The 25,817-nt window shown below is 41.9% G+C and overlaps 1 protein-coding gene across 5 annotated transcripts in view; it reads left to right on the forward strand.

The window, feature by feature from the left end:
* LOC118089157 (sterol O-acyltransferase 1) overlaps window positions 1-25,817 on the forward strand; it is a 64,249-nt gene that overhangs the window by 34,718 nt on the left and 3,714 nt on the right. For 3 of the 5 annotated variants that reach the window (XM_060276617.1, XM_060276621.1, XM_060276616.1), the window contains 14 exons: window positions 7,208-7,266; window positions 9,586-9,731; window positions 9,842-9,901; window positions 11,134-11,193; window positions 12,473-12,580; window positions 13,780-14,062; window positions 14,565-14,643; window positions 15,160-15,241; window positions 16,431-16,476; window positions 18,295-18,424; window positions 21,760-21,857; window positions 23,866-23,964; window positions 24,805-24,940; window positions 25,569-25,714. In XM_060276617.1, coding sequence (XP_060132600.1) covers window positions 7,208-7,266; window positions 9,586-9,731; window positions 9,842-9,901; window positions 11,134-11,193; window positions 12,473-12,580; window positions 13,780-14,062; window positions 14,565-14,643; window positions 15,160-15,241; window positions 16,431-16,476; window positions 18,295-18,424; window positions 21,760-21,857; window positions 23,866-23,964; window positions 24,805-24,940; window positions 25,569-25,714 — 1,532 coding nt within the window. Of the gene's footprint in view, window positions 1-7,207; window positions 7,267-9,585; window positions 9,732-9,841; window positions 9,902-11,133; window positions 11,194-12,472; window positions 12,581-13,779; window positions 14,063-14,564; window positions 14,644-15,159; window positions 15,242-16,430; window positions 16,477-18,294; window positions 18,425-21,759; window positions 21,858-23,865; window positions 23,965-24,804; window positions 24,941-25,568; window positions 25,715-25,817 lie in introns of those variants that run through there. The other 2 variants (XM_060276619.1, XR_009557859.1) reach the window with 2 other exon arrangements.

A 25,817-nucleotide genomic window follows, 5' to 3' on the forward strand; every position in this document is an offset into this window, starting at 1 on the left:
CTGGAGATATGAAAGGAACATTTCGTACAAAGATTACAATATTAAAGGACAAAAATGGAAAGGACCTAACAGAAGCAGAAGACATCAAGAAGAGGTGGCAAGAATACACAGAGGAATTATACCAGAAAGATATGGAGGTCTCGTACACCCCAGGTAGTGTGGTTGCTGACCTTGAGCCAGACAACCTGGAGAGTGAAGTCAAATGGGCCCTAGAAAGCACTGCTAATAACAAGGCCAGTGGAAGTGATGATATTCCAGCTGAACTATTTAAAATTTTAAAAGATGATGCTGTTAAGGTGCTACACTCAATATGTCAGCAAGTTTGGAAAACTCAGCAATGGCCAGAGGATTGGAGAAGATCACTCTACATCCCAATCCCAAAGAAGGGGCAGTGCCAAAGAATGCTCCAACTACTGCACAATTGCACTCATTTCACACGTTAGCAAGGTTATGCATAAAATTCTAAAAGGAAGGCTTCAGGAATATGTGGACCGAGAACTCCCAGAAGTCCAAGCTGGATTTCGAAGGGGCAGAAGAACCAGAGACCAAATTGCAAACATGCGCTGGATTATGGAGAAAGCTAGAGAGTTCCAGAAACACATCTACTTCTGCTTCATTGACTACGCAAAAGCATTTGACTGTGTCGACCACAGCAAACTATGGCAAGTTCTTAAAGAAATGGGAGTGCCTGATCACCTCATCTGTCTCCTGAGAAATCTCTATGTGGAACAAGAAGCTACAGTTAGAACTGGATGTGGAATAACTGATTGGTTCAAAATCGGGAAAGGAGTATGACAAGGTTGTATATTGTGTCCCTGCTTATTTAACTTATATGCAGAATTCATCATGTGAAAGGCTGGACTGGATGAATCCCAAAACGGAATTAAGATTGCTGGAAGAAATATCAACAACCTCAGATATGCAGATGACACAACCTTGATGGCAGAAAGTGAGGAGGAATTAAAGAACCTCTTAATGAGGGTGAAAGAGGAGAGCTCAAAATATGGTCTGAAGCTCAACATCAAAAAACTAAGATCATGGCCACTGGTCCCATCACCTCCTGGCAAATAGAAGGGGAAGAAATGGAGGCAGTGAGAGATTTTACTTTCTTGGGTTCCATAATCACTGCAGATGGTGACAGCAGTCACGAAATTAAAAGACGCCTGCTTCTTGGGAGAAAAGCGATGACAAACCTAGACAGCATCTTAAAAAGCAGAGACATCACCCTGCTGACAAAGGTCTGTATAGTTAAAGCTACTGGTTTTCCCAGTAGTGATGTATGGAAGTGAGAGCTGATGGCCTAAGAATTGATGCTTTTGAATTATGGTGCTGGAGGAGACTCTTCAGAGTCCCATGGACTGCAAGAAGATCAAATCTCTCCATTCTGAAGGAAATCAGCCCTGAGTGCTCACTGGAAGGACAGATCCTGAAGCTGAGGCTTCAATACTTTGGCCACCTCATGAGAAGAGAAGACTCCCTGGAAAAGACCCTGATGTTGGGAAAGATTGAGGGCACAAGGAGAAGGGGACGAGATGGTTGGACAGTGTTCTCGAAGCTACGAACATGAGTCTGACCAAACTGCGGGAGGCAGTGGAAGACAGGAGTGCCTGGCGTGCTCTGGGACCTCCATGGGGTCACGAAGAGTCGGACATGAGTAAACGACTAAACAACAATGTAGAAATGATCTTTCATGGGCAGGTGGTGCTTGGAGTGTCTTGTATGCACAGTGAAACATAAAACAGCAGCCTCTTCCTGCCCCTTTGAACTATGCCCATCAGAACCTACTGAAGAGGGAGGCATCACGTGGACACATTTCTGGCACTTCTTCCCTGTTACAAGTGTGTTAACAGTGGCTACCCATCCTGTTTGCACATGTCTGCAGAGCTTGTTGCAATAATTAATTAATAATTGTTGCAATGATTAAGACCCACCTTTGGCAATGTATGCGATGTAGGAATAAATGATGTTCAATGATGTGTGTGACAGGGCCAATGATACGTTTTGTGGAGGGCTTGGTGCTAATTGCCGAGGCCTCTGGATTTCTGACTGTTGTGAAAGACAACCTCCAATACCCAGAGGTAGAGGAAGATGAGGAAAGAACAGCAAAGAAAACTAAGCAAAGAAAACACTCTTATATAAAACTGCACAAAAAACAAGTGCTGAACTTGGTGCTATTTTACCTATCACTCTGTATAAGGAAAAGTATAATTCATCTAAAGATTTATTATGAAGTAGCTACATTTTGCTGGATGAAAGAATGGTTTTGGTTGGAAAATACTGATGCTTTGGATTTGGAGGGCTTTGACAATGCATTTGGTTGGCATGCATATTTATGGTATGATAAGATTAAGGTTCACAAAGGCTTTAGAACTCTTTTGGTTAGAAAATCATTGTTTAATGTTTGGAATAGATATAAAGACTTGTTAGAAAGGAAAACACCTAAATGGATTTCACCTTTGGAGGCGAAGACTCATAAAAGGTTGAATATGCAAACCAGGTGGCTAAAATATAGAGATATCCTTATAGAAGAAGGAGACCAGTTTAAGATAAAGACGTATGATCAATTGAAAAATCACCTTGATGACTGGCTCAAATATCATCAAATAAATGAGTTATTTAAATTGGACAGGAAAATTGGTTTCCAATCAGAAAAATCCAAGCTGGAAACGGAATTGTTAGAACCAAAAACAAAAATTCTTTCCAGAATGTTTAATTTATTGCTGGAGTGGCACACGAATGATGAACAAACAAAAACTGTTATGAAAGACTGGGCGAAAGATGTGGGACATAACATAATGATAAAGGATTGGGAAAGGTTATGGAGGAAGAATATGAAATTTACTGCGTGTAATGTCTTAAGAGAAAATATAATGAAAATAATGTATAGATGGTATTTAACACCAGTAAAACTTGCTAAGATTTATCATAAACAAGATTCTAAATGTTGGAAATGTAAGAAATTAGAAGGAACCTTTTACCACATGTGGTGGACTTGCCCACTAGTTAAGGATTTCTGGGGGGGAAATTATGAGATAAAGGGAGTGTTGAAAAACACTTTTACTAAGAAACCAGAATCCTTTCTCTTGGGTTTAGTCGGAAAAGAAATCCCAAAGAAAGATGTTACCTTTTTTCTATATGCCACAACAGCAGCAAGAATTTTGATAGCTAAGAATTGGAAAACACAAGAGACACCAACAGTGGAAGAATGGCAAATGAAAATGATGGATTATATGGAACTTGCTGAGCTGACCAGGAGACTACGTGACCAGGGAGAATAGTCGGTGGAGGAAGATTGGAAAAATTTTAAAAATTATTTTAAAAATTATTGCAGAATTGATCAGTATGATTAGATTTAGAAGCGTATATAAACTGCAGGTTTTAGAATTATGTTATATAAGTTGTTGCTTTAGAGGAAAGTTTAATTTAAAATGGATATGATTTAAAATTAGGATATAGAATTTGCTAAAGAGGATCAGAAATGAACCGCAGATGGGGGGAGTCCGAGGAAGTCCCCTTTTAAATGTTAAGAAAAGATCAAGATTAGAGACGTAAATTTGTTTTTCTTTTTCTTTTTTATGGTGTGTTATTGTTTTTTATGTTTTATTGTGGGTGTATGTGTTATATGTTAGTTGGAGTTGTTGTGTATTGTGCTTCTATATAAAATGAATAAAAATCATTTAAAAAGGGGGGGGGGAGAAAAGTATAGCTCAAATGCTTTTCACCAACTAAAGTTTTTAATTTTAGGAGGGGAAAAACACCGTTTCCCTTACAGGGTATGTGGGGATTGTGAACCTCCAGCCTGTGGAACAATCTTTGCCCATTAGGGGTCCAATGTGGCTTGCAAGGCCATTTCATGATTCAGGTAGGGGCTTTGCATGAAAACCCCCTGCTTTGTTTTAGCAAGGGATTCCAATGCAAACCCCTTCCTGATTTAGGAGATGGTTGGCATTGGAATCTTGCTGAAAGGAAGGGCATTCAAACAACTCAGCTCCTAGGTGGGGTGCAAGAAGCTCAGACCACACCAATACATGTGAAAGGAAACAGTTCTAGCTTCACAGAATACGGAAAGATTCACAGTTCAAGAAGGATACTGACAAGCTGGAACGTGTCCAGAGGAGGGCAACCAAAAGGGTCAAAGGCCTGGAAACAATGCCTTATGAGGAACGGCTTAGGGAGCTGGGTATGTTTAGCCTGGAGAAGAGAAGGTTAAGGGGTGATATGATAGCCATGTTCAAATATATTAAAGAATGCCATATAGAGGAGGGAGGAAGGTTGTTTTCTGCTGCTCCAGAGAAGCGGACACGGAGCAATGGATTCAAACTACAAGAAAGAAGATTCCACATAAACATTAGGAAGAACTTCCGGACAGTAAGAGCCGTTCGGCAGTGGAATTTGCTACCAAGGAGTGTGGTGGAGTCTCCTTCTTTGGAGGTCTTTAAGCGGAGGCTTGACGGCCATCTGTCAGGAATGCTTTGATGGTGTTTCCTGCTTGGCAGGGGGTTGGACTGGATGGCCCTTGTGGTCTCTTCCAACTCTATGAGTCTATGATTCTATGAAAACCTCCAGTCATAGCATTCTATAGTATACGTGACCTTTGTGTCACGTATATCATGCTGACTCCTGGGGCATGCACATTGTGATCAACAATGGATTCTTCAGCATGCTCTTGCGTGATTTACTTGAAGGCAAATGCACTTTGATACTCCTTATTTTATCATACATTGCTTAAGTACTGATAACAACCATCCTAGTTTCTACACTGATAATAATCATCCTAGTTTCTACACTTGCCTTTCCTAATGTGGCCAGGATGACTAAGCCGCTTCTGGTGAATCAGAGCAGTGCACAGAAATGCCATTTACCTTTCCGCCAGGGCACATGACACTTGCACATGACATACTTTCAAACTGCTAGGTTGGCAGGAGCTGGGACCGAATAACGGGAGTTCACCTCGTCATGGGGATTCGAACCACCAACCTCCTGATCGGCAAGCCCTAGGCTCTGTCATTTAGACCACAGCGCCACCCGCTCTTGGAACCATCAGAACCTACCGTACTGAAGAGGGAGGCATCACATGGGCAAATTTCTGCCACTTCTCCCCTGTTACAAGTGTGTTAACAGTGGCTACCCATCCTGATTGCTCACTGGAAGAACAGATCCTGAAGCTGAGGCTCCAATACTTTGGCAACCTCATGAGAAGAGAAGATTCCCTGGGAAACACCCTGATGTTGGGAAAGATGGAGGGCACAAGGAGAAGGGGACGACAGAGATGGTTGGCCAGTGTTCTCGACGCCACCAACATGACTCTGATCAAACTGCGGGAGGCAGTGCAAGACAGGAGTGCCTGGCGTTCTCTGGTCCATGGGGTCGCGAAGAGTCGGACACGACTAAACGACTAAACAACAACAACCCATCCTGTTTGCACATGTCTGCAGAGCTTGTTTCAACAATTAATTAATAATTGTTGCAATAATTAAGACCTACTTTTGGCAATGTATGTGATGTAAGAATAAATTATGTTCTGTGGAGGGCTTGGTGCTAATTGCTGAGGCAGCTGGATTTCTGACTATTGTGAAAGACAATGTCAGGAGCAAGGGAATCTGTCCCCTAAGCAAGCCACAAGAGCTGGAAGGCAGCCCAGGAAGAGGAGAAGGGGAGACTGAGATAATAAATGAAACTGCCATGGAAAGGGCGATGATGGAAGTTCAGGCAGGTCATCTTGAGATGGAGACTGACTGGAGGCGGGGGAGAGCTCCCCTGTTATCTGTGCTTTACATGGAATTAAACCAGCCTTTTTAATGAACTAGATTCTTGTGTGTTTCGCCGCCGCTCACAGACAACCTCCAGTACCCAGAGGCAGAGGAAGATGAGGAAAGAACAGCAAATAAAACGAAAATTGATATTTAAACTCTTACAGTGAGGGGGGAAAGTATTTCATCCCCTGCTAAATTTGCCCGCTTGCCCTCTGACAAAGAAAGGACCAGTCCATAATTTTAATGGTAGGTTTATTGTAGCTGTGAGAGACAGAATAACAACAGGAAAACCCCCAGAAACCCAGAAGACAGAAGTCAGAGATTGATGTCCATTATAATGAGTGAAGTAAGTATTTGATCCCTTTGCAAAAGGTGACTTTGTTGTTGTTGTTGTTGTTGTTGTCATATGGCATACATCATGCCAACTCCTGGGACATGCACAATGTGATCAACAATGGATTCTTCAGCATGCTCTTGCATGATTTACTTGAAGACAACTGCACTTTGATACTCCTTATTTTGTCATACATTGCTTAAGCAAGCATTGCCCAAGTTATCACCCTAGTTTCTACACTTGCCTAAAATAGCAAGCTCAATAGTTCACATAACAAGTTCTTCACTTATCAAGCTGGTGGTTTAAACAGAACCTCAGGCATTCCTGGCACTTTCCCACACGCTTACTTAGAGCTCAGCAAAACCAAGCTAAAGGGGATTCCATTAATAAAAAGGATTTTTATTTTTCATTTATTAATATGAATGTTCCCTTCATTGGTTTGGCTGGATTTTTGTTCAAGATGTGCCCAAATACAATTGCTGAATGCTTGTTTAATGAGAGGAATTTCAAGAAGAGCCATCTAAATGCAATTCTGCAGAAACAAATCTGTTTCTGTTTTCAGAAAAACTTATTTCTATGCATTGTACACCCCTTTTGTCACAGTTGAATGTCTTGTGTGCACCGTCACTGCTGTCTTGCTCTCACTTGGCTAGTGAACTGGTGCCTGGGTTGTACCACATGAGGGGGCAGGGGGCAAGCGGTGCATGGATGGTTGAATCATACAGATGTCCGGCAGGTGGCCAGGCTAGAATCCTTCTCCCTAGCACCTCCTGCTTTTTTAGTATTTGGCTAGATAAGTTTAAATGGTCTGCCCCAATTAATTATGGTTTTAATGCACTGCAGGAAGGGAAGCCTTGGAAATCGGTATACGATAGGTTGTTTTTCCTTTTGGTCAGTAGCGGATGACTAATGCAGGTACATCTGGGCAGGGGAATAAGTGAAATTTCTGAGGGCTAGTAACTTTTGTGGACTTATCTGCAGCACTGATATTAAAATACTTTAAATTTCCAGTTTGCAAACTTTCCCTGTTTTGCCTTTCATACTTGCGGAAAACATATACCCAGTATTTATTGTCTTTATCGTTTACAGTACAGTAACAATTTGTTTTTTCCCCTCTTAGGTCATGTTGACGTTGACCATTTGGTCACTCGAAAGATGCAACTTTTGGTGGAGGCTGAGGTAAACCTATCTGAATTGTAGTTAATATGAGTTGACAAGGAGGAATCCCTAGATGGCAAAAAACCCACCTCCCATCTGCAACAGATCTATGCATAATATTGGCCTGTTTGCAATCCTAGATCCTGCAATTGGAAGTCACTGAGTCTTGGACTGCTGAAAGATTTCCTAGGTCTTCTGACATTTTGTTTTATTTTATTTGAACCATTACAGTCCTTTGTAGCTTTATTATCCCCCAACCCTTCAAATGTTCATGCTTTTCTCTGATGCCTTAGAAACCTTCAGCTGCTGGGATGCTTAAGGAATTCATTCTTTGTGAATTCCAGTATGAATAACCTGATTTGGTTTGATCCCCGGAGGCACACTACATTGTCTCATGAGACAGACGGATGCCAACACTAAAAACCTGATCTACACCTCCTGGCCAGATTGAAACTTAAACTATTCACCCACTTTCACATTTCTCAAGTATTCCAGCTCTTCGCTAAGAAAGCCTATCAAAATGCATTTAGGAATCTTGAGAGAGAAGTGTGTGTTTAAATGCAGTAAAAGAAAAAGCAGGACAAAACAGAACTGTGAGTGCATGAGAAAGCAGATACGTTCTCAAATATTTGCTGTTGTACCGTATGTGAAAAATAAAAGTCTTTTAAGAAGAAGAAAGTTTCACAGACTGGCGATCCATCTCTAGCCAAAACATTGCTGCTCATATTTAGTGCAGCTACAGCCATAAGAGCTGCATATCAGTGTTTTGGTAAACTGGGACTGGAATGCCCATCAGCAGGCTGTGGGATTAGGCTGTTCCTGCATGCTTTGGACTGTAGGAAGGATTTGCATGTGGCTCTGAAACTATTGCTGGGAACCCTTTTGAGTATTTGAACTTATCAGGAATTAATTAGTGGGAAGATGGTGAAGAAGCTTCCCTGGGAATCAGCTTATCTATTGTCCCACTTTTTCCTGGCAGTGAGCAGATAGAGGAGAGCAGGATACATCTTCCTAGTTTCAGGTGGGGCAGCAGTGGAGCCCAACAGGTCTTGCCAGCATGTCAACTGCCTCAGGGAAAAGGAGATGCAAAGTGCATATAATCGTTTTGGGGGCTGTGTCTGTAATATGTGAATGGATAACAGCAGGTGATCTCTTTCCCCAGGCAAATTCCAAGGGCTACATTGAAAGCAGGAACTCTGTTGTTGCTCAGGTGCTGTTTCCCTGTGCAGCAGAAACCCTATAGCTTGCTTTCCCTTCTCTTGGTTCTTTCTCTATGTTTATTTTTCACTCTCTCTTGGCATCATTCTTTGTTGACTGTGTGGAGCGGCAATGGCAGATCGACCAGCCCTTTAATTTGTAAACAAACAAACAAACAAACAAAACACCCTGTGCTTTGTGAACACCCTGTGCTGAGCTGAGCAAGGCAGCCGGGAAACTTCCCATCACACTTGTTTGCTCTTCTCGCTAAATGTTAACCATCACAGCTTCTGTTTTTTAATAACTCTGGAAGTACAAGAGTATTCCTCTCTGCTGTAGCTGCCCTTGCCCCTGCCACCCAAATAAAACTGCCACATCAAAGCAATCATAGTGCTAAACTTCTAAAAATGAAATCCTAAGTGAAATGTGTTTCCCTGTTTAATTTCTTTAGACATTCTTCCCTCCATTGGGTAGAGTTGTGAGAGACCTTTTTGTTGGGTTCTGCTAGCTGTTCATTTTTAAAGAATCTTTGTGTGTATGGTGGGGAGTTAACCAGAACTGAGCATTTTGTGGGTGAACATGGTGCCTTCTTACATCCTATTCTTGGACTTGTCCGCTTTCCTTAAATTTAATAGACTAAAAGAGTGTGTTTTGCATGTGGTTGGTATTCGACTAGTATAACAAAAACGAAACAAAAAGCCCCTGCTGAACAAGTCACTTTTCTGGTCGGATTTCTGTCAGATATGTGGAGTTTATTTGTAAGCAAGATGGGAGGCAGCTAGGCTAGCTATTATTTTCTCAGAAAGGCTCTGCACTTGGCTACTTTGCTTCCTCATTCTTGGGGAGCTGTTGATAGGTGGTTTAAACCAGGAATGGGGAACGAGATGTTGCTAGACTAGGAAGTCCCATCAGCGTTGACCATTGGCCCTCTGGCCGTTACTTTGACTGGGGTCCAAGAATATGTAGTCAGTTGTCAGGAAATGAGACACGGTCGTTGTTAGCAAGGTGTTAGGAAATCAGCCTTGCATTTGAATGCAAAGAGTAACATTCCATTTTAGCAGGCAAATTCCAGGCAATACTTAACAATCATACTCAAGGTGTTCTGTTTTCTCTTCCCTCCTTCCTTCCTCCAAATTTTATCAGCAAATGAAACCAGCTTTCATGCAGCGGATCGACAGCCACTTTACAGAATTAGTAAATGGCTTGATTGCGAAGTCCGTTCAGCTGGAGTCTTCGCCCCCTGCCTTCTCAGCCGTGTGCTCAGAGAAAGATGGTGGCTTCAAAAGCAAGTATGTTGGTTCTTGGCTGAGTCTGAAGCAGAATCAAATGTTGATTCCTCTTTCTTTCTTTTTTTTAAAAAAACTACAACTACCTTGCTGAATATTTGTTCTTTTCACAGGGGATCAAGAGCACCTCCAGAACATGGAAAAGTTTTTGTTGCTAGAAAGTCTGTCTTGGAGTGAGTATGTTAATGAGATTGTAAATTTCACTAGTGCCCTTGCTAAAGTTAAAGTTGCCTTGATAGTGGGTCGCTTATCTCCATATCTCGCTTCCTCCCAGTGGATCCCATTCATTTTTATACTGCGCAGACTGAAAGCATATATTCTTAATCTTTCTATGGCTGAGTCTGAAGCAGAGTTGATATGTTGATTCTGTTACGGCAATGGTGTGGGGGGGACATCTTTGAAGTTGTTAAATTGTTACAAATATTATGCCTGAATATATCATTTTGACTTGACAGCTCAGGGAAGATACCGAGCTTTATAGATTTGTAGAAAATCCATACTTTAACCGACTTTGCTACCTCATCTAATGCCATTTCAATCCTTAAAGAAAGGTGAATTTGGGCTCCACCTCCCTCCATGAACCAAGAAGCAAGAAGTCACGTAGGCAGCAGGAACATGGCATCCCGCCAAAATCCCCCAAGCGTGAGAGCATATACAGGGACAGTTTAGCAAGTCAGGTGTTCTGAAAGCCCCTCTCCAGACAAGTCCTAAAGGCAAGGATATGTAAAGAGTTTTAAATGGTTACTTAGAATCATAGAATCATAGAGTTGGAAGAAACCACAAGGGCCATCCAGTCCAACCCCCTGCCAAGCAGGAACCACCATCAAAGCATTCCTGACATATGGCCATCAAGCCTCTGCTTAAAGACCTCCAAAGAAGGAGACTCCACCATACTCCTTGGCAGCAAGTTCCACTGTCGAACAGCTCTTACTGTCAGGAAGTTCTTCCTAATGTTTAGGTGGAATCTTCTTTCTTGTAGCTTGAATCCATTGCTCCGTGTCCGCTTCTCTTAAGAGGTGATGGAAAAGGTGTCTGATAAAGTGACCTAATGTTGAACTTTTGTAACCCTTGTATACCCCTCCCTATTTGTGACATGCTAGTGATGTAGTGATGATGTATTAGTGATGCTTCTCGAAGTGTATTCTGGGGGAAAGAGGGAAGATTTAAAAGAGGATGTCACCCATGCTCAGGGTTCTTATTCCTGTGGGGACCTGTTTCGCAACAATAAAGATCATGGTCTACAGACTGCTGTTTTGCTCTAAATTAGTTGGCTGGAACTTCCTTCTTTTACTGACCGCATGGACCCGTGGGGGACTCGCACCCTGACAAGCTGGGCTGTTGAGTAGTGTCTCACCCCATAATTTTTCCTTAACAATTTGTTGCTGAATATTTGTTCTTTTCACAGAGGATCAAGAGCACCTCTAGAACACGGAAAAGTTTTTGTTGCTAGAAAGTCTCCCTTGGAGTGAGTATGTTTTACTGGTGCCCTTGCTAAAGTTAAAATTCCCTTGATCCATTGGGTGGCTTATCTGCACATCTCGTGTCTCCCTCCCAGTAGATCCCATTCATTTTTATACTGTGTAAACTGAAAGTCGGTATTCCTAACCTTTATAAATGTTCCAGCCAATTGGCTATTCCACACCCCAAAATCTAACTTGGATGTGGCTGTATTCTGTATTCACAGAGGCTGTTCCGTTCTGTAGAAACTGGTCTACAGAATAGAATGTCTATTGCTGAGCAATCCAGACTCCCCATGGGTGGTCTGGTTCTCCAATAATGTTTGTTCCTAACTTCATTTATATACAGCCCAGGAGAACCCATAACGTAATAGTACCTTGGCCCAGTAGGTTCAGACTTGGATATGATGCAGTCCTGTGTTCTCCAGGGCTCCTTTGGAGGCAGGGTGAGATATCAATTTAAAAATAAGTGAATAATAAGCACACTAAGCCTCTGAGACCCAAATATTCACATAGCATGGAGTGGGGATTACAAAAGGCTTCAGTCGGTGGAAAATGGTAGAATGTCTGTGTGAAATGAGCTTCTGGCCTGGTCTGGCATCCTAATTTGACCCACAAGTCCACCTTCCCCAAACCGGCTCCTTCTGTGGGAAGCTAAAGATGTAGTTCCCTGCTGAAAGCAGGTTTGCTGGCACCACCGGTCAGCTGATTGGCAGTGCCTACAAAGTCTTGTGCCTTTGCTGACATGGTTTGATTTCAAACCACGCAGGCACAGGAAACTGGGTTTGCAGGCACAGTTGACCATTGCTGCTTTCAATGCCTTGTCCCAGTTTTGATTTCACATTGTACGGGCAAAGGAAAGGACTTGCCCTGATGTCATGGTTTTGGCAGATGATTCACAGTTGAATGCTTCCCTCCCTCCCCACCTGTCAGAATGGCTCATGGGGGGAGGGGGACCTAAACTTTCAGCGTCCTGGTTGGAAACAGTTCGAGAATCTCTTTCTCCACACTACCCCCTCTAGAAAGTGGCGAAGGTCTTATATTTGTTGACAGGTGAATTTTGTAGAAAATATGTAGTTTTGTAGAGAAATTACACACCGAAAAAGAGTGATCCCATGTTACATTTGAAGGAGGAAAAGCAAATGGCCTAGGGCAGCCACGGCCATATCCTCCTGTGGAAATCTTCTGATCATATTCCTGCTGCTTTTGATTCCTAAGTTTAACCACCGGATGTCCTGGAGTTTAGCTCCACCCCCTGAAATGTTCTAATGTACTTATTTTCCTCAGTGAACTATTTGAAATGGAAGACATCCGGACCATACGTCACATGTTCATTGCTTTCTTCATCTTGATCATTCTCAGCACCCACATAGTAGACTTTATTGATGAAGGAAGGTAGGGAAATATTTAAGTGATGAGCTGGAGGTTTGTTTGTTTTTGTTTTGTTTTAGTGTTGGACTTGAGACATTTCATACCTGAACCAATGAAAATGTATTGCTTTGCTTTTAGTTGAACTAGAAAACCCGTAGCAAGTATTCTATCAAAGTGCTTGTACTGGGGGAAAGACATAGACCAAGTGAGGGATCGTGTCTACTTGCAATGAAAAGCTCAAAACTGTAGAAGTATAACCTTTTGAAATGCACAAAAATCTTTCAAGAGTAGAGTCCCAAAGCTGTCTGTGTGTTGCATGTATGCACACGTCCCTGACTTTAGAGTTCACTTTAATCCTTGATTCTGTTTTTATTGGTGCTTTTTTATTGTTCTGGAATTCTGTGTGTTCATGTTCATATTTTACTCAATTTTGGGTTTTCTTTGTTGGTTTAAATACTACCATAACAAGGCAGCAAACGACAGTAATAACAGAATTCTGTGGAAGAGAAGCTAAAGGGTAGGAGAGGATGTATTTGTGCTTTAATAAAATTGGCGTCACTTTATCTAAACCATGAAGTCTGTGCATGGAACGAATCTGTGCCTATGAGTTTAGTGGTCTGAGCACCCTAGAGAATGAGAACATGCCCCCCCCCCCATGGTTTGCTCATGCTTGTGTTTGTGGCTGTTCTGCATTTAAAGCTGCAGTGCTATGCATGCTTGTCAGCAAGCTCACTGGAACCAAGTGGGGCTTACTTCTGAGTGAGAACACTTAGGGTTTGGCTTTTAGGCATGTATCCAGTGCAGTGCTAAGGAATAATCCCATAAGCACAAGGATTGCCCCTTCTCCTCCCCTGGGTCCTGGATCTCTGTAAGGGTTGTATCTGTCTGCATCTGTGTGTTTGCTTTCTTATTTTACAATGTTCTGTGCAATATAAATCCATCGGGTGTACAGTATACTTAAGTTCAGTATTCATTTCATAAGATTTATACACTGCCTGATTCTAAAAGGAACCTCAAAGTGGTATATGAAAGATAAAACAATGAAATCATTAAAAATATCACAACCATAAAACATACAAAACTTAGAATACTAAAACAGATTAAAATTACCTCAACTTTCATTATAGAATTCCTTAACTGTTACTGATTTCAGCTGATGGAATATATATTTTAACACAAGTATATGATTTTAACTTTCTGTGTTGTTTGAATCTGTTTCAAAGGTTGGTGCTGGAGTTTGATCTCCTGGTCTACACTTTTGGCAAAGGTTCTGTCGTTGCTTCCACTTGGCTTTACATGTTCCTGTTCACACTGACTGTGCCCTATGGGCTGTTCCTGCTGTGGGCCCAGGGCTACCATGGTTCCACCCACAAGACAATCCACTCCGCTTTCTTTGGGGGTCTCTTCATGATTTTCCATATATTTGGGCTTGGAGTGGGTCCAACTTACATTGTCATTGCCTACAATTTACCACCAGCCTCTGCTTTTATAGTGATACTTGAACAGGTGAGTTTCATCTAGAGAGCTAGTTTCTTGTCGATGTAGCTAAAGGTCATTTCACAAAGCTTAAATTAGCAAAATGCTGCTTCATAACAGAATGTGAGTCCTTCGCTAACCTGTAATTTTGTGTGCACATTCCACTTTTGCTTCTGTCTGACTTGTGGTAATATTAACAGTGACAAGTTTTCTTTTTTTCCAAGAGATTGGGCCTTAGAGTGTTAGAAATGGTCAGATGCAAAAAGAAACTCATCATAATTCTTAAGGTTCCAGAAGTACAGTGATCGAGAGAGTAATACCAGTACAACTGGAAGCATTCTTGGAGGATACTGATTGTCTCGACCTCTTGCATTCTGAGTGCTGACCTGGTCTGAGACGGAATCTGCTTTGGTCTCCATCAAAAGAGAGGCAGAGGAGCTTTTGATGCTATTGACCATGGTATCCTTCTGGACTATCTCTCCCTTTATTGTAAGGTGTCAAATACGTTTTATCTGTTATTCCACTCCTTTAGGTGCGTCTGCTGATGAAAATCTACTCTTTTATCAGGGAGAATACTCCTCGAATACTTTCCTTTACGCCACAGAAAACAAGTGAGTGACTGTTTTCTACAATAATCATACAGCTGTGAGAATTAAGGCTCCCTCCCCTCTTCCTGTTCTGAGGGTTGGCTTCTGTGATATGGAGACAATTCAAATATCTGTTCTAGTTCAGAAGAATGTCTGTATGGGCCTCCCCATGTTTTGCAAGATTACCAATGCTATGCAATTTGTCAGTCTCCTAATGCTTATTGGAATGGGAGTACACTTCTTGCAAAGGATATAAGAGAATTCTAGGTTTAGTGGAACAGGGGAAAGTGCTCTGACAATAGGGGGTTTATTGGGGGGGCGTTAAACATGGGGTAAGGAATTTGTCTTGCTCAATGTAAAAAAAATGTCGGATAAGAATGGCATATAAGCCATCTCAAAATGTATTACTATATTGCTAAACTCAAGCATTAATAAACAGTTTGAGACCCGTAGAAAAAAGGATGGAACCCTATGGGGTTTATTTTTTTAGTGTGTGGCATTATCTGGTACTAAACGACTCTCTCCGTTCTGCTTTTTCAGACACCGTACAGGTTCCTAAAGTTTCCCAGTACCTGTATTTCCTCTTTGCTCCCACCCTTATTTACAGAGATGAATATCCCCGGTAATGTCAATGTAGTTGCTCCATTGTGACTTGGCAATTCTTATAGCCATTGTGATTGCAAGGTTGGACTGGATGCATGCTTCATAACGGAGGGCATAACACACAGGTTGGGAACCTCAGGCCCAGGGGGCAGGTGCGATCCTCTGCAGTGGCATAGCATGGTGGGGCCACAGGCACGGTTGCCCTGGGTGCAAAATTGTTATGGATGCAAAAGTTCAACACCCGGGGCAGCCTCAGTACAACTGCACACTTCTGTCACTGGGATCCATTGAAAACAGCTTCTCCATTCAAACCAGGAGTGACCTCTCCAGACCACAGAACGACTCTTCTTATGTCTCCTGGGTGATGCAAACAGTATTAGACAGTTGAATGTGCATGCATCCTCTTGTCTGTTTCCCTCCCTCCACCAAACCTCTCCTCACGGTCCTGGGCAACCCACACTACTCCACTGGTTTCTGAGCCTCTCTATCTATTGCTCCACACACTTTTGCCTCTGGCCTCATCCACTGCTGGGTCTCTAACTTAACCCATGGTCATGAATTTCAGTGGGTCGTCTCTGAGTAAAGGTTAGGTTTGTTTCTCTGAATTTTCCTGGAGCAGGCCTAGTAGGATCCAAAATGCAGAGGCTCAATGCATATCTCTTTTGAGGAGCACACCAGAGCTTTTTGCTTCTGGTTCAAATAACAGGTGCTCTTCATGCGTTTTGATGGGATATATATATATATATATATATATATATATATATATATATATATTGCTAGAGTTCCTTTGTAGAAATTATACAGGGTTATCTTTCAATTTCTCATGGTATTCCACATTCTCCTATTTGTATATCCTATTGCCATCAACTACTCCTTTCCTTCTTCATGCAAAATAACAAACTGATTTAAAAAACATAGTGCAGCTGCACATTTAGTAAAACATGCCATTTGAGCAAAGTCATAACTAGCAAACATACTTTCTTACGTTGAATATTGGCTGTTCTGGAATAGAAATTGGTTTGTGTTTACTAAAGACTACATCAGCTCTGCTTTTATTTTTTTATTGCTTTTTATTATGGAAAGTAACTCAAAGTGACTTGCTGTCTAGCAGTTGTTTGTAAAATTCTCACAAATTAGGTTTCAGCTGATGCCAAGCAAGCTCTTGTCTTGACTTAGGTGTAATGACTGTGATTTCCTTTACTTTTCAGAACTCCTACAATAAGATGGAGCTATGTAGCTACCATGTTTGCACAGGTTAGATATTTCTCTTCCTTTTGGGAGTCCTGTGTTTCTGAAGCCTTGAAAACTGCTAAGAGTTCCTGGTTCATAAAAATATATACTAGCCTACTGGACTGCACAAGCCTGCATTAGTTATTTTTATTTTGGCATAAAAAACAGAGACAAAGCTTTCTGAAGCTGCCATGCCTGGTCACATGGAATTGCATCCTATTGTCATAGATTTGGATCGCTGAATGAATAATTACCCCTAAACTAATGACAAACACACCTACCCATTATAAGATAAATAAAACCGTTTTGCTTCTCTGAAGACAGGACGTAACAGTTCTAAACATCAAGCCTTCTTAAACCAACTTTTAACCAATGTCTCTGTGCTAGTCTTCTTATTATCTGAACGTTTCCCGAAGTTTAGGAAATTGTGAACAGTGCAGCATCTGTAAATTGTACAGTCAAACCTTGGTTCCTGAACGCCTCCATTATCGTACATTTCAGCTCCCGAACACAGAAAACCTGGAAGTGTTGAGGTTTTCAAACATTTTTCGGCTGCCGAATGTCCGACGTGGCTTCCGCTTGAGTGTAAGAAGCCTTGGTTGTCAAATGTTTTGGAAGCCAAATGGGCTTCCGGAACAGATTATGTTCAACAACCAAGATTTGACTATATTTTTATTCTGCTGAGTAGAAGAGATCACCTAATTTCAAGCCCGGTTGTATTTTTCAAATGGAGATGTAGTCTTCCCCTGAGGTAGGCTAGCCGTGCAGATCCTAAAAGTTCAAAGGGTTACTGAATGAATAATTCTCCTAAACTAATGACAAACACACCTACCCATTATAAGATAAATAAAACAGTTTCATTTCTCTGAAGACAGGATACAATAGTACTAAATGACAAGCCTTCCTAAACTGACTTTTAACCAATGTCTGTGTGCTAGTCCTCTGATCATCAATAAACGTTTTCCAAAGTTTAGGAAATTGTGAACAGTGCAGCATCTGTATATTTTATTTTATTTTTGCCGAGTGGAACAGATCAGCTGATTTCAAGCATGGTTGAAGGCTAGCTGTGCAGTTTCACAGATCCTAAAAGTTCAAAGGACCATTTGGGATAAAAAGTAATAATAATAATAATAATAATAATAATAATAATAATAATAATAATAATAAATTAATATTTTTTATACCCCGGCCAACTGGCTGGATTTCCACAGGCGGCTTCCAACAGAATATTAAAATACAATAATCTATTAAACATTAAAAGCTTCCCTAAACATTCTGTTAATCAGCTCTCCACTTGTGGGACCTGCTCCTTGCAGGACAATGAAACCACTACCACAGCAACTGCTGTCGGTAAAGCAGGTGTTCCACCTGGGCCCCTCCACATATACACAGGCTTCCAATGTGTGCTGACTCTGTTGCTTGTAAGTGCACCTACATACCCAGGCCTTCCAACTGCTGGCATGCTGAATCTGCACATGGTGGAGCCCACGTGGAATGCCGTTTATCTGAAAGAAGCACGGTCTATCGTAGTGGCACTGAATCCTTTGGTTAGCTGTTGCCCATGGCTGCATACACACCAGACATTTAAACCACATGGCTTCCTGCCCCCCCTCCAATAATATTGGGAACTGCAGTTTATTAAGGGTGCTGGGAATTAGAGCTCGGGGGAGGAGAGTGCACATCCCAGGATTCTTTGGGGAATGCCATGTGCTTTAAATATACTGTATTATGTTTACTCAGCTTATATCTGTGTATATTGGGAACTGGGATCAGCTTTCTCTCTTACGGATTCCTCCTGTGCTACTTTTATAATCAAGGGCTTTTGTTTTTACTCCTGTCTAGGTCCTTGGGTCACTCTTCTATACTTCTTATTTATTTGACAAATACCTCTTACCTGCATTTCGGAGCCATAGTCGAGAGCACTTTAATGTACGAGAGCTTGTCCTTTGCATCTTCAACATCATACTTCCATGTGAGTGCTTCTGCGTGTCATACTGGGCCCCTTTTAATTCTGGAATTTATCTAAGCAACAAATAAAAAAATAATCAGATACAGTGGTGATACTGGCAACAAGTGGCAAAGTATGGTCTGTTGGATGATCTTAACTGTGGATCTCCAGGTTTCCAGACAAGGAACATTTCCTGGCTCTACCTTTTGCATGAATCCACTACCACTGAGCTACTGCTCTTCTCTCTGAACAGCTTTTGCAGTATGTAATAATATCAGTACAAGTAGACTGCAGCAGGTGCAATCCTGCTTCACCCATTTCTGCCTTTTAGTCTTGCGTTGGAGATGCGAGCAGTCGTTAGTTTCTGGACTCAGTTCAAAGTGCTGGTTTTGACTTATAAATCCTCATGCGGCTCAGGACCCCAACACCACAAGGGCTTCCTCTCTCCTTGTGAACCAGCCTGGTCACTGCGTAAATATCTTAGGGAGGAGTGGAGGGTGGAACATGCAAACAGACCCTTTCAGTGGTGGCTCCCTGCTTGTATAATGCGGTCCCCAGGGAAGCATGTCTGGCTCCATCATTGTCTGTTTTAGGTGCCAGTCAAAAAACAGACAATGGTTCCTAATGGGAGGGTAATCAGTTACAGTCATACCTCGGTTTAAGTATGCCTCGGTTTGAGTATTTTCAGTTTAAGTACTCCGCGGATCTTTCTGGAACGGATTAATCCACTTTCCATTACTTTCAATGGGAAAGTTCGCTTCAGGTTAAGTATGCTTCAGGTTAAGTACGGACTTCTGGAACCAATTACACTCATACCCCGGGTTAAGTACGCTTCAGATTGAGTACTCCGCGGACCCGTCTAGAACAGATAAATTCACTTTCCTTTACTTTCAATGGGAAAGTTCGTTTCAGGTTAAGTACAGACTTTCGGAACTAATTATGTTTGTAAACCAAGGTAGCACTGTATTTACATGGTCATTGACAAGGGAGGGGGCCAAATCACTACCCAGGTTTGTCCAAGGTAGGGCATTAAATATGAAACGCAACCAAGGATTCCAGCAAGACAATACCCTTTTATTAACTATACTGCAGTCAAGGAAAATCCCATAAAATGGTGGGATCACAGGTTTCAAGACACTTTTATATTCTTTTACATACAGTTTACATCATGCTAAATATATAACGAGTTATATGTTGTCCATTATACATTAGCCATGACATGACATCCTCATGCTCTGGTCAAGACCCCCTTACAGGATGCAACAAACTAGCCTCAGATCAGAACAGCCAAGTCAAACAATAAACAGTCAAATAAGTCAAAACAAGTCAAACAATAAACAAACAAACAAACACAAAAGTTAATCTTTAACTAAAACAGCAGGTTTTTTCTCCTTGGTTCTAGTCTATATAGTCTGATATTGGTAAAGGACTTTATGCACCTTCTATTCTTATATGTACAGTGGTACCTCTGGTTGTGGATGGGATCCATTTTGGAGGTCCGGACGAATCCCAAGGTTTTCGCAACCCGGAGGACCTTTTCTGTGCATGTACGCGCACGCATCCCAAAGTTTACATAACCAGAGGGTTACGTAAATGGAGGTACGACTGTATAAAGGTTCAAGCTAACTAATAGCAAATACAACTAAAGAAACAAAAATACATATTTTTTACACTGAATTATCTAAAACATTAACAATCTTTTACACTTTTATTAAATTTCTGAACATTTTACACATAACATTTCAATACATTTTTGAAAAGAGATTTCTTTTTTGTTCTTGACTTCTCAATCCGTTTTCTGTGATGTTTTCCTTATGCTGCAGCCTATTGTCACTCATTTATCACAATACAATTGTCTCTATTTTTTTCTTAGCTGAAAACCTAGTTGTGGATTCTTCATCCTGTAATGTTTCTTTAAAAAATCCAAAAAGGGCTTCTGTTCTTCAAAAAAGTGATCAGCATTAAATTCTCTTATTATAGCTGTTACCTTTGCTAATTCAACATAGGTCCATTACATTATTATCCATTCCTCTTAATAAGGACTTTTTCATCTTTCCATTTCTGTGTATAACGAATTCTAGCTGCTGTACTTGCATACATAAACAACTTAACCATCCTTTTTTGGAATTTCTAACCATATAATCCCTAGCAGAAAGGCTCCAGTGTTTGTTTGTTTTTGGTAAACTCCCTTTTCTATCTTTTAAATTCTTCATTGAGTCCCCCCCTCCCCTCCAGAGAGATGGGAGAGCCTACTTGCTCAGTTTGTGGCCTGAAAACACAAGTGCAACATTATACGTCTTCTATTTACAGCATATTTATAAAGGTTCGAGGTAATTAATACTTTAGCAAATATGACCAAAGCAACGAAAACACACATTTATACATTTACACATTAACAATATTTAATGATGTTTATTAAACACTTGTTTATTAAACACCTGGGACCCAGGTGGCGCTGTGGGTTAAACCACAGAGTCCAGGGCTTGCTGATCAGAAGGTCGGTGGTTTGAATCCCTGCAACGGGGTGTGAGCTCCCGTTGCTCCGTCCCAGCTCCTGCTCACGTAGCAGTTCGAAAGCACATCAAAGTGCAAGTAGATAAATAGGGACCACTCCGGCGGGAAGGTAAACGGCGTTTCCGTGCGCTGCTCTGGTTCGCCAGAAGCAGCTTTGTCATGCTGGCCACATGACCCGGAAGCTGTCTGCAGACAAATGCCGGCTCCCTCTGCCTGTAGAGCGAGATGAGCGCCGCAACCCCAGAGTCGGACACGACTGGACCTGATGGTCAGGGGCCTCTTTACCTTTACTATTGCTAGGTCCATTTCTTATCCTTGCTAGCTTATTTGCTGCCATTTGCCCCTCACAGAGCTTTTGCAGTATACGTGCAGTTTGTGGCCTGAAAACACAAGTGCAACATTATACGTCTTCTATTTACAGCATATTTATAAAGGTTCAAGCTAATTAATACTTTAGCAAATATGACCAAAGCAGCTAAAATACATGTTTATACATTTACACATTAACAATGTTTAATGAGCTTTATTGCTAGATCCATTTCTTATCCTTGCTAGCTTATTTGCTGCCATTTGTCCCTCACAGAGTTTTTGCAGTATACGTGGCATCAGATCAACCACCCTTTGCCCAACACTGCATTAGCAAATGGTCAAGAGCAAACATCCTCAGATATTGTCCTAAGCAAGGTCAATCATTACTTTCATTGCTTCTATTTCAAGGGTTCGCTATTCCAGAGCGTTTATGGAAACTTGGGGAGCAATACAGAGGGGGGAGGGCAAGCCATTTCCCCCTCCACATAAATGAAATAAATTACGCTGAAATACATGTTTTCTTTATTGCTCCCCAGGTATATTGATGACAATATTCATATATTTTTTACTCTTTCACTACTGGCTGAATGCTTTTGCTGAGATGCTGCGCTTTGCTGACAGAATGTTCTACAAGGTAATTGATGTGCAAGGCTCATGCTCTCTCTCTCTCTCTCTCTCACTCACACACACACACACACACACTAATACATTCCTTTCCCTCTGGTGAAAAAGGGAGCCTGTGCCTTTTATTCTGTTGACATTCCTGATTCACAAGCATTTGTTGCTATGTGTTGTGTTTCTGGGCTTTTCGGATAGTATTTTAACCTTGCTGTGACTTTTAAACAAATGTACGTAAATAGTTTTGAGTATGGCGTCATGGAAGAAAAGTATGCCCGTTCCATAAATTACAGTATTTCGCAGAACTCGCCTGCAGCCTTCTTTTGGTGTTGGCATATACTGGTGCCTTTAAACGTCTGCAATAAAGTGTTGCCGTATTCCTTTTGGCACCTGCTAAAAACTTTTTGCCTATCCAGACAATGTAGAAATTGAAGTGTGTCTTAATATGTTTTTAGCTTATCTGCTGATTTTTTCTGATGTTTTAAACTTTTATTGGCAATTTTGATGCCTTATGTATAATGCTCAGAGGTTTTATTTGTACTCAAGCAGTATATACTGTGTTTCTCATAAAATAAGACGTGCCTATAAAATAAGCCATGGCAGGGTTTTCATGCATTGAAAAAATATAAGGCATACCCCGAAAATAAGCCGTAGAGCCAGGGGGACCCAGCTGAAGCGTCGACAAAGCGCCCAGCAGCGCCACGCAGAACGCCCCAAGCCGCAGCAGGAGGAGGAGGATTCAAAGTGCTACAGAGCACTGCTGGGTCCCGCTGGCTCGGGGTTCCACGCGGTGCGTGCTGCGGGCCCCGCTGAAGCGTCGATAAAGCGACAACCCGGCCAACTGCAAGGTACCGAGGTGCACCGGCAACAGCGGACCGCCGGCCGCTGGTGCCTCAGCTCACAGTTCCGCCAAGAAACGTGCAGGCACGGAAGCATGCCTCTCCCCCGCCCATTCCATGCAGTGCGAGAGCGCATCTCTTGGGAAACAAACTGGCTGCCCGATCCCCGGGTGGCTTCTCTGGGGCACAGGAAAGCTGCGTGGCCGGCAGTGCCGTCCGAGTATGTCAGGTAGAGTGATCAAAGCGCCCAGCAGCGCCATGTGGAGCGCCCCGAGCCAGCGGGACCCAGCAGTGCTCTGTAGCACTTTGAATCCACAGCACCTCCTCCTCCTGCTGTGGCTCGGGGCGCTCTGCGCGGCGCTGCTGGGCGCTTTGTCAGCGCTTCAGCAGCAGCAGCAACTTACGGTACCGGTAATTAAATAATAATAAGACACCCCCCGAAAATAAGCCATAGGCTTATTTTCTTGAGTAAAATAAATATAAGACGGTGTCTTATTTTAGGAGGAACACGGTAGGTAAAGGTAAAGGGACCCCTGATGATTAGGTCCAGTCGTGACTAACTCTGGGGTTGCGGCGCTCATCTTGCGTTATTGGTCGAGGGAGCCAGCGTACAGCTTCCAGGTCATGTGGCCAGCATGACAAAGCTGCTTCTGGCGAACCTGAGCAGCGCACGGAAACGCCGTTTACTTTCCCGCTGGAGCCGTACCTATTTATCTACATGCACTTTGACGTGCTTTCTAACTGCTAAGTTGGCAGGAGCAGGGACTAAGCAACGGGAGCTCACCCCATCGCGGGGATTCGGCAAGCCTTAGGCTCTGTGGTTTAACCCACAGCACCACCCGCGTCCCATGAGCAGTATACACGTATATGTGTTGATAAATAAATGAAATTCCAAGGGATCATAAAATGCGTGTTCTGATCCTGCTTCTTCTTCTACTTGGGGCCATTAATGATTACCGGTAGTTTGAGCAGTTTAGAGATGGAAAGGGCCTCTGAATTTCAGCTACCTTCTATATTTCCCTTTTCTGAATATGCTTTGCAGGTTTTCCCCCTACATTGAATTACTGTTCATGTAGAGAAAATGTCACATTTGAATTAGCTCTGATCATTTCGGATCTAAGCCTTGGAGACCTACTGTCGCTACTAATACTCTGCTCTTTTTACTTCCCTGACCCTCTCTTGCAGGACTGGTGGAATTCAACATCTTATGCAAGGTATTACCGAACCTGGAATGTGGTGGTGCATGACTGGCTGTTTTACTATGCATACAAAGATTTCCTTTGGGTAAGCAACCATCTTTTAATGCACCCCCTTGCTTCAACTCTAATAGAAATCCATTTTTTAAAAGGAATGGCAGAGATCTTTATATTTTACCCACAAAATTATTTTATTTAAGTTCTAATGTAAAAGTGAATTACACAACATGTAAAACACCTAGTCACTTTACTCATACAGAGATCTGACAATAGCCTCTTTCCTGGTGAGGAAGGTGGAAAGAGAGAATCTTGTACTTATGCACTCTGGTTTGTATCCAGTATTTGGGAAGTCACTTTCTTTTTACCAGTCTATCACCAATTGCACCCCTCTATGCCATATCCCATACTGTTCCAGCTCTTGTGTTAAGTGTTTGTGGGGCTGCATTGAGTAGGAGGGAACAGCAAAAATGAGGTGCCCTGCCTTGTGCAAGTAGAAGTCCTTTTGTTTTTGTTTTATTTTAAAATTCTTTATTGAGTATTTATTGAGTATTTCAGATAAAAATACATATGCACAGTTTGCACATACCTATCCATAAATAAAATAATTACAAATCATATACCAAAACGTTAGTAACAAAAAAAGAAAAACCTCAAAACAAAGACTAAAGACAATTAAAAGGAATGGACATAAGAAAGGAAAAAGAAAAGAAAAAAGAGAAAAAGAAACAAAAGAGAAGAGAAGTCCTTTTGATAGAGCAAGGCCACCATTGGAAACAACCTTTCCTGTGCAATAAATATGAATGGGCAATTTAAGGGTGGTTATCACAAGCTGTTCACTGTTTTTGAAAATTGGATATCCTCTGATACATTCACCTATCAGAGAATTCACCCTTCCCCTTGTTTGTCTCTGTCTCTTTCTCACCACCAGTTATTTGGGGGAAAATCCAAAGCAGTTGCTATGCTGTCAGTCTTCACTCTTTCTGCTATTGTGCACGAATACGTCTTGGCCGTCTGCCTTGGTTACTTCTATCCGGTCCTGTTCTGCTTCTTCATGGGTTTTGGAAGTAAGTACCAAATACAGTGGACCCACTGGATATGAACTTAATTCGTCCCAGGGATCTGTACTCACCCCAAAAAGTTCGTATCCAGAAGCGCTGCTTCTGCGCACGCGCATGGCGCAATAAAGCACCTCTGCATGCGAGAAGCACGCTTTTGCACATGCGCATGCTGCGAAACCCAGAAATATACACTTCCGGGTTTGATGTGTTCGCAACCCAAAATAACGTTACTCGAAGGTAACATAACCTGAGGTACAACTGTATACCTTCCAGCAGCAGCAGTTTCTGAAATTACTGAGGTTTGACTTTTAGTTGCCACCTGTTCTTAAGATGCAGAAGGCTTGTTTTCCAGCCTGCCCTAGCATTTGTACCCTGAAACCCGGAACCTCTCCTGACCCCAGTTAAATATCCATTTCTAATACATATATATATATATATATATATATATATATATATATATATATATATCCATTTTCTGAGACTGATCATGGCCAAAGTAGGAGGGAGGGCTTCCTTTGCTTGGCTGAGGAGTAAGGACTTCTAATGCTCCAAAGTGTAATTTGTGACTTTCTCAAAGTCTCATGAGATGATCAATAACATGCATTTTGAGAGCATTTTAATTTTCTTCCGTCAGTGCTTTTCAACTTCATTCTCAATGACCATCGGAAAGGCCCCATATGGAATGTGATCCTGTGGATTACGCTCTTCCTTGGCCAGAGTGTCCTATTTTGCCTCCACACCCAGGAATGGCATGCCCATAAGCACTGCCCTTTGGAAAATGTGAGTATTCCACTTGTCATTGGAAGTAAGAGGAACAGAGCTGAGCTGCTATTCTAGACTATTCATTCAAGGTGTAAGATGTGAACATGAAATTTGAAAACTT

This window comes from Zootoca vivipara, chromosome 7 (genome assembly GCF_963506605.1).
Source record: "Zootoca vivipara chromosome 7, rZooViv1.1, whole genome shotgun sequence".
NCBI classification, from domain to species: Eukaryota; Metazoa; Chordata; class Lepidosauria; order Squamata; family Lacertidae; genus Zootoca; species Zootoca vivipara.